This window comes from Crinia signifera, chromosome 3 (assembly GCF_055691185.1).
Source record: "Crinia signifera chromosome 3, ASM5569118v1, whole genome shotgun sequence".
NCBI classification, from domain to species: Eukaryota; Metazoa; Chordata; class Amphibia; order Anura; family Myobatrachidae; genus Crinia; species Crinia signifera.
Genome location: NC_139219.1, coordinates 150646191 through 150660573, shown reverse-complemented (window position 1 = coordinate 150660573; position 14383 = coordinate 150646191). Strand labels below are relative to the sequence as shown.

The 14383-nt window shown below is 42.8% G+C and overlaps 1 protein-coding gene across 1 annotated transcript in view; it reads left to right on the top strand.

Annotated features, from left to right (window-relative positions):
• The window catches only part of LAMA2 (laminin subunit alpha 2), a 727667-nt gene that overhangs the window by 598746 nt on the left and 114538 nt on the right, over nt 1-14383 (top strand). The window contains exons 49-51 of the mRNA XM_083176751.1: nt 8486-8648; nt 11615-11759; nt 13656-13794. Of these exons, the coding sequence (XP_083032877.1) occupies nt 8486-8648; nt 11615-11759; nt 13656-13794 (447 nt within the window). The remainder of the gene's footprint in view (nt 1-8485; nt 8649-11614; nt 11760-13655; nt 13795-14383) is intronic.

Genomic DNA, 14383 nt, shown 5'->3' with positions numbered 1-14383 from the left:
TTGTACCCCCCCCTACACTATACACGTGTTGAAACATTTCACTACCAGTAACACAAAAATAAAAATGGCATCCCAAATGTCATCCCAAATGTCATCCCAGTCATCCAGAAGAATGTATTCAGCGGAGGAGGCATATGCCATGCTTGCTTCTGACTCTGACACAGCCAGTGATGCAAGCGGGGAATTTGAAGGATTCGCCTTAAGCTCCTCTTCCTCCTCTGGTGATGAGGGACCCCCTCAAAGACGCCCCCGTAGAGCAGCTGAGACCCCCCCCCCAATAATTGATCTCGTATGGACCCCACCACCAGACAATTTTGAGCCCCAGGTTCCTGAGTTTTTGGCCATGCCAGGAATCCAATTTGATTCCACAGGTATCAGAGAAATTGACTTTTTCAAATTATTTTTTTCTGATGATTTTATAAATTTAATGGTGGACCAAACTAATTTATATGGCCAGCAGTTTATTGCTCAAAACCCCACGTCATTATTTGCTAGGTGGACCCCTGTAGATGCAGTAGAGATGATGACGTTTTGGGGTCTGGTGTTTCATATGGGCATAGTAAAAAAGCCAGAAATTAGGCAATATTGGAGTACAGATGTTCTGTACAGCACCCCATTTTACCGTATGGCCATGCCCCGGGCTCGATTTGAGACGATCCTTAAATTTTTGCATTACAACGATAATGCACAGTGCCCACCCAGAGATGATCCCACCTTTGACCGGCTATTCAAAGTCAGGCCGGTCATTGATCATTTCAGTGCCAAATTTGAAGACATGTACATCCCAGATAAATTCATTTGCATAGACGAGTCCCTTATACATTTTAAAGGAAGGGTTAAATTCCGCCAGTACCTTCCCAGTAAGAGGGCAAGGTATGGCATAAAAATGTATAAGCTGTGTGAAAGCACCTCAGGGTACACTCACAGGTTTAGGGTATATGAAGGGAAGGATTCAAGAATTGAACCGCCAGAATGCCCCCCCTCCCTCGTAGGTGTTAGTGGAAAAATTGTCTGGGATTTAGTGCACCCCTTCCTGGATAAAGGTTATCACCTCTATGTGGATAACTTTTACACTAGCATCCCCCTGTTTAAGGCCCTTGGTTCAAGAGGTACAGCAGCTTGCGGTACTGTGCGCAAGAACCAAAGAGGCCTCCCAAAAACGCACATTGCCCAAGTAATGAGAAGGAGTGAAAGCAGGGGAATATGCACCGAAAATATGTTGTTGGTCAAATATAAGGACAAGAGGGATGTCCTTATACTGACAACAATTCACGGAGACAGTACCACCTCCGTCCCTGTACGAGGTACCAGTACCCACACCTCAAAACCTAATTGTATCCTGGATTACAATAGGTACATGGGCGGAGTGGATCTTTCAGATCAGGTACTGAAGCCGTACAGTGCCCTGCGGAAAACAAAAATCTGGTACAAGAAGCTGGCCGTGTATATCATCCAGATGGCACTGTATAACGCTTACGTGCTATTCCGTTCTACCGGCCAGAGGGGGACATTTATGCACTTTCAAGAGGAAGTCATAAAGGGCCTAATATTTGGGAACCAGCAGGCAGAGGGCCCCAGTACTTCTAGTACTGGCCCCCGTATTGTACCAGGGCAGCATTTTCCTGATGAAATCCCCTCCACTGGAAAAAAGGGCAGGACACAAAAAAGGTGCAAAGTTTGCTATAAAAAGGGAATAAGAAAGCAAACTATTTTCCAGTGTGACACTTGCCCCGACAAACCCGGCCTATGTATAAAGGAGTGTTTTAAAATATACCACACATCTATGGATTATTAGGTTCATAATTTCACCGTGCTTCGGGGGTCTTGCTAATGCCACATAGCACCCACCATTCATTCCACCAGAATCTGAGCCGCAAAATCCAAAAATCACTCCTTCCCTTCTGAGTCCTGCCATGCACCCAACTGGTATTTTTTGGTCACATGTGAGGCATTGCCGTACTCGGGAGAAATTGGGGCACAGATTTTGGGGTGCTTTTTCTCCTTCATACCTTCTGAAAATGAAAAATTTTGAGCCAGAACTGCATTTTTGTGTAAAAAAATGTAATTTTTCATTTTCACTGCCCACTTGTATCAAAATTGGTGAAAACCCTGGGGGTTTGAAATGTACACTATACCCCTAGATGAATTCCCTGAGGGGTGTAGTTTGCAAAATGGGGTCACTTGTGGGGGGGTTCCACTGTATTGGTGCTTTGGGGGTCTTGCTAATGCGACATAGCACCCACCATCATTCCACCAGAATTTGTGCTGCAAAATCCAAATATCACTCCTTCCCTTCTGAGTCCTGCCACTTTTTGGTCACACATGAGGCATTGCCGTACTCGGGAGAAATTGGGGCACAGATTTTGGGTTGCTTTGTCTCCTTCATTCCTTCTGAAAATGAAAAATTTTGAGCCAGAACTGCATTTTTGTGTAAAAAAATGTAATTTTTCATTTTCACTGCCCACTTGTATCAAAATTGGTGAAACCCCTGGGGGTTTGAAATGTACAATATACCCCTAGATGAATTCCCTGAGGGGTGTACTTTGCAAAATGGGGTGACTTGTGGGGGGGTTCCACTGTATTGGTGCAACATAGCACCCACCATTCATTCCACCAAAATCTGTGCTGCAAAATCCAAAAATCACTCCTTCCCTTCTGACCCTTCTGAGTCCTGCCATGCACCCAACTGGTATTTTTTGGTCACATGTGAGGCATTGCCGTACTCGGGAGAAATTGGGGCACAGATTTTGGGGTGCTTTTTCTCCTTCATACCTTCTGAAAATGAAAAATTTTGAGCCAGAACTGCATTTTTGTGTAAAAAAATGTAATTTTTCATTTTCACTGCCCACTTGTATCAAAATTGGTGAAACCCCTGGGGGTTTGAAATGTACACTATACCCCTAGATGAATTCCCTGAGGGGTGTACTTTGCAAAATGGGGTGACTTGTGGGGGGGTTCCACTGTATTGGTGCAACATAGCACCCACCATTCATTCCACCAAAATCTGTGCTGCAAAATCCAAAAATCACTCCTTCCCTTCTGAGTCCTGCCATGCACCCAACTGGTATTTTTTGGTCACATGTGAGGCATTGCCGTACTCGGGAGAAATTGGGGCACAGATTTTGGGGTGCTTTTTCTCCTTCATACCTTCTGAAAATGAAAAATTTTGAGCCAGAACTGCATTTTTGTGTAAAAAAATGTAATTTTTCATTTTCACTGCCCACTTGTATCAAAATTGGTGAAACCCCTGGGGGTTTGAAATGTACACTATACCCCTAGATGAATTCCCTGAGGGGTGTAGTTTGCAAAATGGGGTCACTTGTGGGGGGGTTCCACTGTATTGGTGCTTGGGGGGTCTTGCTAATGCGACATAGCACCCACCAAAATTCCACCAGAATCTGAGCTGCAAAATCCAAAAATCACTCCTTCCCTTCTGAGTCCTGCCATGCACCCAACTGGTATTTTTTGGTCACATGTGAGGCATTGCCGTACTCGGGAGAAATTGGGGCACAGATTTTGGGGTGCTTTTTCTCCTTCATACCTTCTGAAAATGAAATATTTTGAGCCAGAACTGCATTTTTGTGTAAAAAAATGTAATTTTTCATTTTCACTGCCCACTTGTATCAAAATTGGTGAAACCCCTGGGGGTTTGAAATGTACACTATACCCCTAGATGAATTCCCTGAGGGGTGTAGTTTGCAAAATGGGGTCACTTGTGGGGGGGTTCCACTGTATTGGTGCTTGGGGGGTCTTGCTAATGCGACATAGCACCCACCAAAATTCCACCAGAATCTGAGCTGCAAAATCCAAAAATCACTCCTTCCCTTCTGAGTCCTGCCATGCACCCAACTGGTATTTTTTGGTCACATGTGAGGCATTGCCGTACTCGGGAGAAATTGGGGCACAGATTTTGGGGTGCTTTTTCTCCTTCATACCTTCTGAAAATGAAAAATTTTGAGCCAGAACTGCATTTTTGTGTAAAAAAATGTAATTTTTCATTTTCACTGCCCACTTGTATCAAAATTGGTGAAACCCCTGGGGGTTTGAAATGTACACTATACCCCTAGATGAATTCCCTGAGGGGTGTAGTTTGCAAAATGGGGTCACTTGTGGGGGGGTTCCACTGTATTGGTGCTTGGGGGGTCTTGCTAATACGACATAGCACCCACCAAAATTCCACCAGAATCTGAGCTGCAAAATCCAAAAATCACTCCTTCCCTTCTGAGTCCTGCCATGCACCCAACTGGCATTTTTTGGTCACATGTGAGGCATTGCCGTACTCGGGAGAAATTGGGGCACATATTTTGGGGTGCTTTTTCTCCTTCATACCTTCTGAAAATGAAAAATTTTGAGCCAGAACTGCATTTTTGTGTAAAAAAATGTAATTTTTCATTTTCACTGCCCACTTGTATCAAAATTGGTGAAACCCCTGGGGGTTTGAAATGTACACTATACCCCTAGATGAATTCCCTGAGGGGTGTAGTTTGCAAAATGGGGTCACTTGTGTGGGGGTTCCACTGTATTGGTGCTTGGGGGGTCTTGCTAATGCGACATAGCACCCACCAAAATTCCACCAGAATCTGAGCTGCAAAATCCAAAAATCACTCCTTCCCTTCTGAGTCCTGCCATGCACCCAACTGGTATTTTTTGGTCACATGTGAGGCATTGCCGTACTCGGGAGAAATTGGGGCACATATTTTGGGGTGCTTTTTCTCCTTTATACCTTCTGAAAATGAAAAATTTTGAGCCAGAACTGCATTTTTGTGTAAAAAAATGTAATTTTTCATTTTCACTGCCCACTTGTATCAAAATTGGTGAAACCCCTGGGGGTTTGAAATGTACACTATACCCCTAGATGAATTCCCTGAGGGGTGTACTTTGCAAAATGGGGTGACTTGTGGGGGGGTTCCACTGTATTGGTGCAACATAGCACCCACCATTCATTCCACCAAAATCTGTGCTGCAAAATCCAAAAATCACTCCTTCCCTTCTGAGTCCTGCCATGCACCCAACTGGTATTTTTTGGTCACATGTGAGGCATTGCCGTACTCGGGAGAAATTGGGGCACAGATTTTGGGGTGCTTTTTCTCCTTCATACCTTCTGAAAATGAAAAATTTTGAGCCAGAACTGCATTTTTGTGTAAAAAAATGTAATTTTTCATTTTCACTGCCCAGTTGTATCAAAATTGGTGAAACCCCTGGGGGTTTGAAATGTACACTATACCCCTAGATCAATTCCCTGAGGGGTGTAGTTTGCAAAATGGGGTCACTTGTGGGGGGGTTCCTAAATTTAAGCATCTTATGGTGCCTAGAAACCTACATGGTGCCTAAAAAATAATCTCATAAAAAGGAGGCTCCAAAATCAAGTAGGTGCTCCTTCTATTATGAAGCCTGTGGTTTGGTCAACGTGCACACTAGGGCCACATATAGGATATTTATGAAAACAAAAGAATTGGGGGAATCAATTTTTAGTCACATTTCTCTAGTAAAATGTACTGTGTTCCTTAGAAAAATGTATTAAAATTGCAAATCTGCAAAAAAAATGAAATTTTGAAATTTCACCTACACTTTGTTTTAATTCCTGTGAAACACCTAAAGGGTTAACAAACTTCCAAAATGCTGTTTTGAATACTGTGAGGGGTGCAGTTTTTGAAATGGTATCATTTATGGGGGTGTCTCACATACAAGTCCCTCAAAGTCACATCAGAACTGAACTGGTCCCTAAAAAAATCAGTGTTTGAAATTTTCTTGAAAATTTGAGAATTTGCTATTCATATTGTAAGCCTCCTAGTGTCCAAAAAAATTAAAAGGAAGTTGAAATAATGATGGAAACATAAAGTAGACATATGGTCTATGTTAGTTATTAACTATTTTGAGTGGTATGATTATTTGTCTCACAAGCAGAAAATTTAACATTTTGCAAATTGCTAAATTTTCCATTTTTTTACGACATTTTGGTATTTTTCACAAAAAAACACAGACTGTATCGACCCAAATTTACCACTAATTTGAAGTACAATGTGTCACGAAAAAACAATCTCAAAATCACTGGGATAAGTAAAAGCAAAAAAAAGTTATCCCCACTTAAGTGATACATGTCAGATTTGAAAAAAAGGGCTCTGTCAGGAACGCAAAAACTGGCTCTGTCAGGAAGGGGTTAAATGACACCTGGTGGGTGATTTGTCAGGTCATCAATGTTTATGTGTGATATGTGTATACAGTGCATAGCCAAGCAGATATTTCTGGCATAAGATGGAGAGTGGGGATTCTATTCTGTATGTGCCTGATTAATCACAGTGTTGTAGTTGTTTGCAGGGTTATTATTACTCACCTGTTTAAGAGAGTTCCTATTAAAGAGTTTTGAGGATGCAGTCATAATGTCACCATATACAATGTTAGTTATTTTAAAAGGTTGAAAGTCAACATGTCAAAAATCTTAGAATGTTGACATGTGAAATGTCACCATTGTGAGAATGTTGACATTAGGGTTAGGCAGCATGCAGGAGGGTTAGAAGTAGTACGCTGATAGGGGAGGTTAGTGATAGCCTGTAGTGGTGGGGGGTGGAAGATAGGGTTAGGCACAGAGAGAGGGTTAGAGTTAGGGATAACGGTGATTTGGGATAGGGTAAAAATACTGTAATGACGGAGAATCAAAGGTCTGATCCAGAAGTGATGGAACCTGCATTAGGCCACTGCAGCATCCTCCCTCCCCCTTTTCCTAAGTGAACACTGTATAAAATGCAGGTTGAGTCTCCGAGTGGAATATTTTGACATACAAACTTTTTTAAGCATGACTGAGGTAGTAAAACCTTTGCAATCTGATGGTTCAATATACACAAACGTAAAACAATTGTCTAAAATTATCTTTAGGCTGTGTCTTTAAGGTATACATGAAGCAAATATGGAAAAATCCAAATACCTCTGGTATGGGAGACTTTACTTCTACCTCCAGTGGCAAATGCAGGATTTTCATGGGGGGGTTTCTGGATGGAGACATATATAGATAGATGGATAGATAGATAGATAGATAGATAGATAGATAGATAGATAGATAGATAGATAGATAGATAGATAGATAGATAGATAAAATGCCCTTACACTCACGACGTGAAAGGATTCAGACCGACACTCAGAATTTAAGAAAACTTATTTTAAATATTTCAGCTTTGAGTGCCAGTCTGAATCCCTCCATGTAGTGGGGGTAAGTGTGCTTTGTATTTGTTATGGACCTGGCAGTGGAACCATTATTTATTGAAATGGAGGGCTGCCGGTTTCTATATTTATCCTTACGATAGGGCGCGGTTGACTAAGAAAGGTTGAAAAAGAAATGTATACATTTAAAAATCCTGAATTGCTGTAAGTGATTTGTCTGTCTAGGAGATAACTCACTGGGCTATTATGCTTAATTTAAATACATATACACAGCATACACACACATAGTATGCACACATATAGTGTTCACTTGTTTATTTTAATTTTGCTCTACTCCATTTTATTTCATTTATTCTCCATTTCCATTTTTATTTATCTTTCATATTTTATTTTTTATTTTTTTCATATATTTTTTTTCTTATTTTTATTTTTATTTATTTTTATTATTTTTTCTAATCTTTTTTAACGCATGTTTCTCTCATTTCTACCTCTTACCTCCAATCCCTACCCTGTCCTTGTACGTTATTGTATGTCTTACCCATAACACAAGCGCTTTGTTCCCATACCCCACAAATTTACTTCATCTTTACAGAGCAGCTATACACCTACCCAGGCGCAACGAGCACTATTTTTTATTTTTGCTTTAATATAGTGTACATACTGTACATATATATATATATATATATATATATATATATATATATATACACACACACATATAGAATATATACACATACATACACACACACACACACACACACGCAATCACACATATATACACACACATAGACATACTTTATGTACACACATACTTCCACAAACATAGCATTAGCAAAACCCCTGCCCCCATCCACAAGCTGCCTACACAAACAACTGCAAACCTAGTTTGTTACAGCCTAATACAGCCTGTTTCCAACCTGCCAACACCCCCCCCCCCCCCCCCACCCATCCTGGCACCCCCCACCCCCATATGATCCGTGCCGGGGGAGTTTGAGGCCCGTGACGGGAATCATAGGGGTGGGGGGTGGAGGAGTCCCCGTGCCAGGGATTTCGGGGAGAGGAGGAGTCACCGCAAAGGGGATCGTGGAGGGGAAGAGGAGGAACTGTGCTGGGGATTGTGCAGAGGATGCTTAAGCTCCTATTTAAAAAACAAAGCACCATCTGCAGAGCCGATATATTTGCCACCAGGGGGTTCCAGATACTCTGAAACCCCCCATGTGTGGGCGTGTGACCTCGAATATATATATTTTGTGACTTTGACTAACGTTTCACTGAATTTTGTGTAAACTTTGATCACAAAATTTCAAACAATTGAACAATCATTTATTTTTAGTCCACAGATTGCAGACAGTGAAGGGACAGTCCAGTTTGATGGAGATGGATATGCCGTGGTCAGCCGCCCTGTTCGATGGAACCCTAATATTTCTACAATAATGTTCAAATTCAAAACATTTTCTACAAATGCACTGCTTGTGTATCTAGCAACAAATGACTTGGTACGAAAAGTCTGTTTAAGTGTAGAATGTATGTGGATGAATAAAAATGTCTGTTTTCATATAGGAAAGAAGTAGTTAAATATACAGTACCTCTCAGTCCCCACCTACATTGGAGCTTGAGTTATAGCATATTGTCACCCCCGTTCATTACAAGCAGTAACACATAAATACACAACTTGCACAGTCTAGCAGGGTTCTGAGTGTTACCAACAACAAAAAAGAACATTTCATATGCAACTTCACAGATCAAATGTCTCTTAAAGAAACGGCAAGACTATCATAAAAATGTCTTCTGAGCACTAATGCTTTTTCACTTCAACCATGATCAAGATGCAAACATTATAGCTTGTACTCTGCCGCATAGCAAGTGTAAGTACCACTTCTGAGACCTCAAGTTCTATCTATGTATTGTGCCTTCCCAGCATCCCACTAGAGTAGGCAAGTACTAACTGAAGTATACATATAGCTGTATGATGTGAATATTGCATTAGCATAGCACATACTGTATGAACAATAAACATGAAGGAGTGTACTTAGCCTATAGGCTACCTGAGGCCATAGGTTTTTAACTTTTTAAGTTAAATATAATTGTCTAGATTTAGATGCCCTTTAATGACCCGCATGCTGGGACTTGTGGTTCTCCAAGTCCCAGCATGCGGGGGAGACTTCCTGGCACTCATAGTTTCACAGTATTAGACATTGGTTAATTATATCTTTTACACTTTATCAGCTTGATTCCCACCAACCAGGGGCATCGAGGATAGTACCAGGCTTCAGCCTGGTCAGGTATGTGCCTGAAGGGGGGGCATTTATTGGGGTCCCCACTCCCCCAGGACCCCTGGCCAGGCTGACCGGTCAGAGGGCTGAATGCTTTGGTCGGGGGGACTTGTATATAAAGTCTCCCCCCGGCTGTGGCATTACCCTGCTGGCTGGTTGAGCCTGGGGCTGGTTCTTAAAATATGGGGAGACCCCTAGTCATTTTGTCCCTCGTATTTTAGGAACCAAGGCTGCTTTTAAAAAATACAGCGAAGCCCTATCTTAATGATTTCCTGATTTTTTTTAGAACCAGCCCCGGCTCTTTCAGCCTGGTGCTGGTTATGCCCGTGGGGGGAACCCCACACCGTTTTTTATTTATTTATTTTTCTATTTTTTTTTTATACATTGCAGACTGCACGGATCTGACTGGCACTCTCATACATACATACTCCGGCACCCTCATACATATATACATACATACATACTCCGGCACTCTCATACATACATACTCCGGCACTCTCATTCATACATACATACTCTGGCACTCTCATACATACATACTCTGGCACTCTCATACATACATACTCCGGCACGCTCATTCATACATACATACTCCGGCACTCTCATACATACATACATACTCCGGCCCTCTCATTCATTCATACATACATACATACTCTGGCACTCTCATACATACCTACTCCGGCACCCTCATACATATATACATACATACATACTCCGGCACTCTCATACATACATACTCTGGCACTCTCATACATACATACTCCCGCACCCTCATACATATATACATACATACATACTCCGGCACTCTCATACATACATACTCTGGCACTCTCATACATACATACATACATACTCCGGCACCCTCATACATATATACATACAAACATACTCCGGCACTCTCATACATACATACTCCGGCACCCTCATACATATATACATACATACATACTCCGGCACTCTCATACATACATACTCTGGCACTCTCATACATACATACATACTCCGGCACCCTCATACATATATACATACATACATACATACTCCGGTCCTCTCATACATACATTCATACTCCGGCACCCTCATACATATATACATACTCCGGCACTCTCATACATACATACTCCGGCACTTTCATACATACACTCTCATACATACTGTACATATATACACTGCTGCTCTCATACATACACACACATACACACACACTGCTGCTCTCATAATACATACATACATACACTGCTGCTCTCATACATACATACATACACTGCCTCTCTTATATCAATCAAATCATATATACATACACCATCATATATACATACACCCCCTCCCTGCCCTCCGCAGTCTCACTAGTCCGACACCACCTTCCCCGGGTGGTGACTTCATTCAGCCACTACTCCGGGGCGGGCAGGCCTGCTACCATCTGATATTCTGCTGCACTGTAATATGACCCGGGCCGTGCACACTCTGTAGCAGCCTCCTGCACTAGGCATGTCCTCAGTGCAGGAGGCCGGCGGCCATGTTTCTGGAGACCAGAAACCATACTGGTGAGCCTCAGAGCAAGGTGGCCGCGCACAAAACGATTGAGCGGCCCGGGGGGCATATGGCACTCTGCCCCCCGGCCCAGCCCGCCCCTGCATCTATACGCAGGCCGGGGAGAAAATCCAACATCTTTTTATGGTCGCCTACATCCAGTGATGTCAGCTGCCCAGCGCCCTCGCCCCCAGTGATTTCCATGGGAACGCCCAGTCTTGTCACAGGAACACCCATGAAACACTGGGCGTTCCCATGGGGGAGTATCCGGGCCTGGCCCGCCCCCCCCCCCCCCTCGCACCCGCAATGAATGCGCATGCACATTGCAAAAACATCAGACCCGTGCGAACACATACCCACGGCCGAACGGACATGAATAAGGTCCATAGTGTAAGTGTGAATACATTTCTTTGTATTTATTTCCATTTTTAAGATACAGTAGATTTGTGTTTTCTCTATAAAAATCAGTTTATAAGATGTTTCACTGCGATATTAAAACTCACTTTTTCTAAATCATATTTACAGCCGGTGTCGGATGATACCTATTAATATGCTCTATGTTTTCATTCATTTCAGAACAGAATTTGTTATGCGAAATAGCTATGAAAGATATATGTGTCCTCTACTAGCTTCTTTTGCTTTTCATTTTTTAACAGAAAGATTTTATGAGTGTCGAGTTGAGTGATGGACATATAAAAGTTAGCTATGATCTGGGATCAGGGACGGCCTTTGCAGTTAGCAACAGGAATCATAATGATGGAAAATGGAAATCTTTTACTCTCTCCAGAATACAGAAACAAAGTAGGTATCCATGTGACTCTCACTTCATGTACGCAGAATGGGGCTACAGTATTTATACAAGCTGGAAAAAACTCTTTTTGCGTTTGTTTATTTACTTGCTCGCTCAAATTACGTGCTCAGTAGTTTCTTCAATGTTAAACAATATAACCCCAACAAGGGGTATGGGTCATCAGGTTAACAGTAATTAGGTCGACAGTCAATAAGTTGACCACTATTGGTGGACAGGCCAAAGGTCAACACATAAAAAAATGTCAATATACATTAAGTCGGCATTATCAAAAGGTCGACACAAGCAATAGGTCGACGTGCAAACAGTAAACATGAGTTTTTCATGGTCGTTTGGTGACTATGTCAACATAATACCACTTTCACATCGCCGACACGTTTTAAAAACCGGTATTTTAAAACGGTAATTGAAACGGGTCAGAGCCTTAACATTGCCGCAGATTACCGTTTTAAATACCGGTTAAGTCTCATTCAACATAGCAGTGAAACCGGTTCATCACGAACACGTTTCAAGCCAGAGTGTCAACATTGCCTGTCATTTTGCTCTGTAGCTTGTGTTGTTTGCCTGAAATACCGTTTCAGACACATTGTACACATTCACATTGCACAAAAAACGGCAAGGAACCGTGTAGGACTCTGCTTTTTACACGGTTCTAAATGCCAGTTAACTTTAAACGGTAAATCGGCTCTGGTGCATTCACAGTGCAGGCTTAAACGTTTTAAAAAGGGAAAAAAACGGCAATTTACCGTTTTAAAAGTGCGATGTGAAAGGGGTATAAGTCGACATGTATAAGTGTATCCTGCCCCATTGCTTCGGGCACAGTGCCTCGTTGTGCTCGGCACACATATTCTCCCTTTGGGCCTTATTCTGATCGGTGCGGATATTCCCGCATGCGGACGGACCGCCGATGTTGATCGTCTGCGCATGTGCAGAGGTCACTCTGCGCATGTGCAGGCGATTTCGCCGCACGGATTCTTTATACGCCGCACAGGGGGCGTAGAGGGGCGTGAGGGGCTACTTAGCCTCATTACCCTATGCATACGCCCCGCGTTTCATGGGCGTTCCCATGCAAACGCGGGGCGTATGCATGGTAATGAGGCCGTGACGCGTGGGTACGGGGCGGGCATCTGACATCGCCGGATGTCAGCTGCCCGCCCCCATACATGATTTCACACGGACAAGTGTCCGTGTGGTCTTGTGTGGCGGGACCTGGTGGAGCGTGCGGCCCTGCATTCGATGTTCGGCGACCATCGAATGCAGGGGCTGCTCCCAAGACGGAGGAGGCGTATCCCCGTCCAATTTCATGCGGATCGCCACATATCCGCGTACGGACGGCAGGTGGCGATCCGTATGGAAGGCGGGGATTCGCCTGCACGGTCGCGGCCGCATATTCTGATCGGGCCGCACCAATCAGAATAAGGCCCTTTATGTCCACGTGGATAGTAAGGTAAGAAAAACCACCTTTTATCGACAAAGAACATGAAAATCTCATGTCGACCTTTTCCATATCAACCGCTTCCACATTGAGCTATTGCTTGTGTTGACCCATTGACCATGTCGATCTAATGCACGTCGACCTTTAAATGTGTTGACCTTTTGTCTACCTAATTACTAGTGAACGCATCTCCCAACAAGAACCCTACTTCAGTTCATATCATGTAAATATCATTATATCTAATAAACCAATGTCTGTCCATACAAAAGAAGTCTCAGAAAAATTAAACTTCTGTATTATTCCCTTTTCTAATGTCTAACCTACTGGATGGAACATCTAAATAGACATCCACTGCATTAATACTTTTGTAGCCCAATCAGGATTTGTTGCTTTGTTTTGGCAAATTTGTATTGTATTTTTTTTTTTTGTCAGTAGCATCATTTTTTTTTTTCAGCCAACTTTTCTATTGTGGACTTGGAAAACAACGAGGAGGATAAAATCACTACAATAGCAACTGGAAGTAACTTTGGCCTTAATCTAAAAAATGATGAGAAGATTTATTTTGGAGGCCTGCCAGTACTGAGAAATCTAAGGTAATATGTGTTACAATATGTTATTTCAAACATATTTAAAAAGCCTGCATTCCTCATGAAACCTGTAGCCATGTTTCTGTATGTTCCAACAGATGAAACAACAGGATGCCCCTGGAATTGTGGCATCCTGTGCAGCTGCCCAGTGTGCCACTGGGCAGCTGCACAGGATGTCACAATTCCAGGTGCCTTCAAGCAGGAGTTGGGTATTGGCCACACAATAGGGCAATGAGGTAGCATCCACCTGCCTACCTCCCAGCCTGCAGCTGGATAGTGAATAGCTATCGGCATGCTGATTTGGCGAGGGTTATCCACCAATCAGAGTGCTGACACATTCACTTTATGGAATCACGGGGAGGACCACAGGAAGGAAATGTTATATGTGGTTCCCATAAATTGATGTGTAGGGGCCCAGTGCATTTCTTTGCTCAGGACATACAGTGCTGTTAAGATGGCCCTCTGTATTTCTGTAGGACAGCGGTTCTCAAACTGTGAGTCCTGACCCCAAAGTGGGTTCCGACCTTCAAAGCATGGGGTTTCGACTCCATGTTGCTGACCATCAGGCTGATGACTTTTCTAATCTCAGACAGTA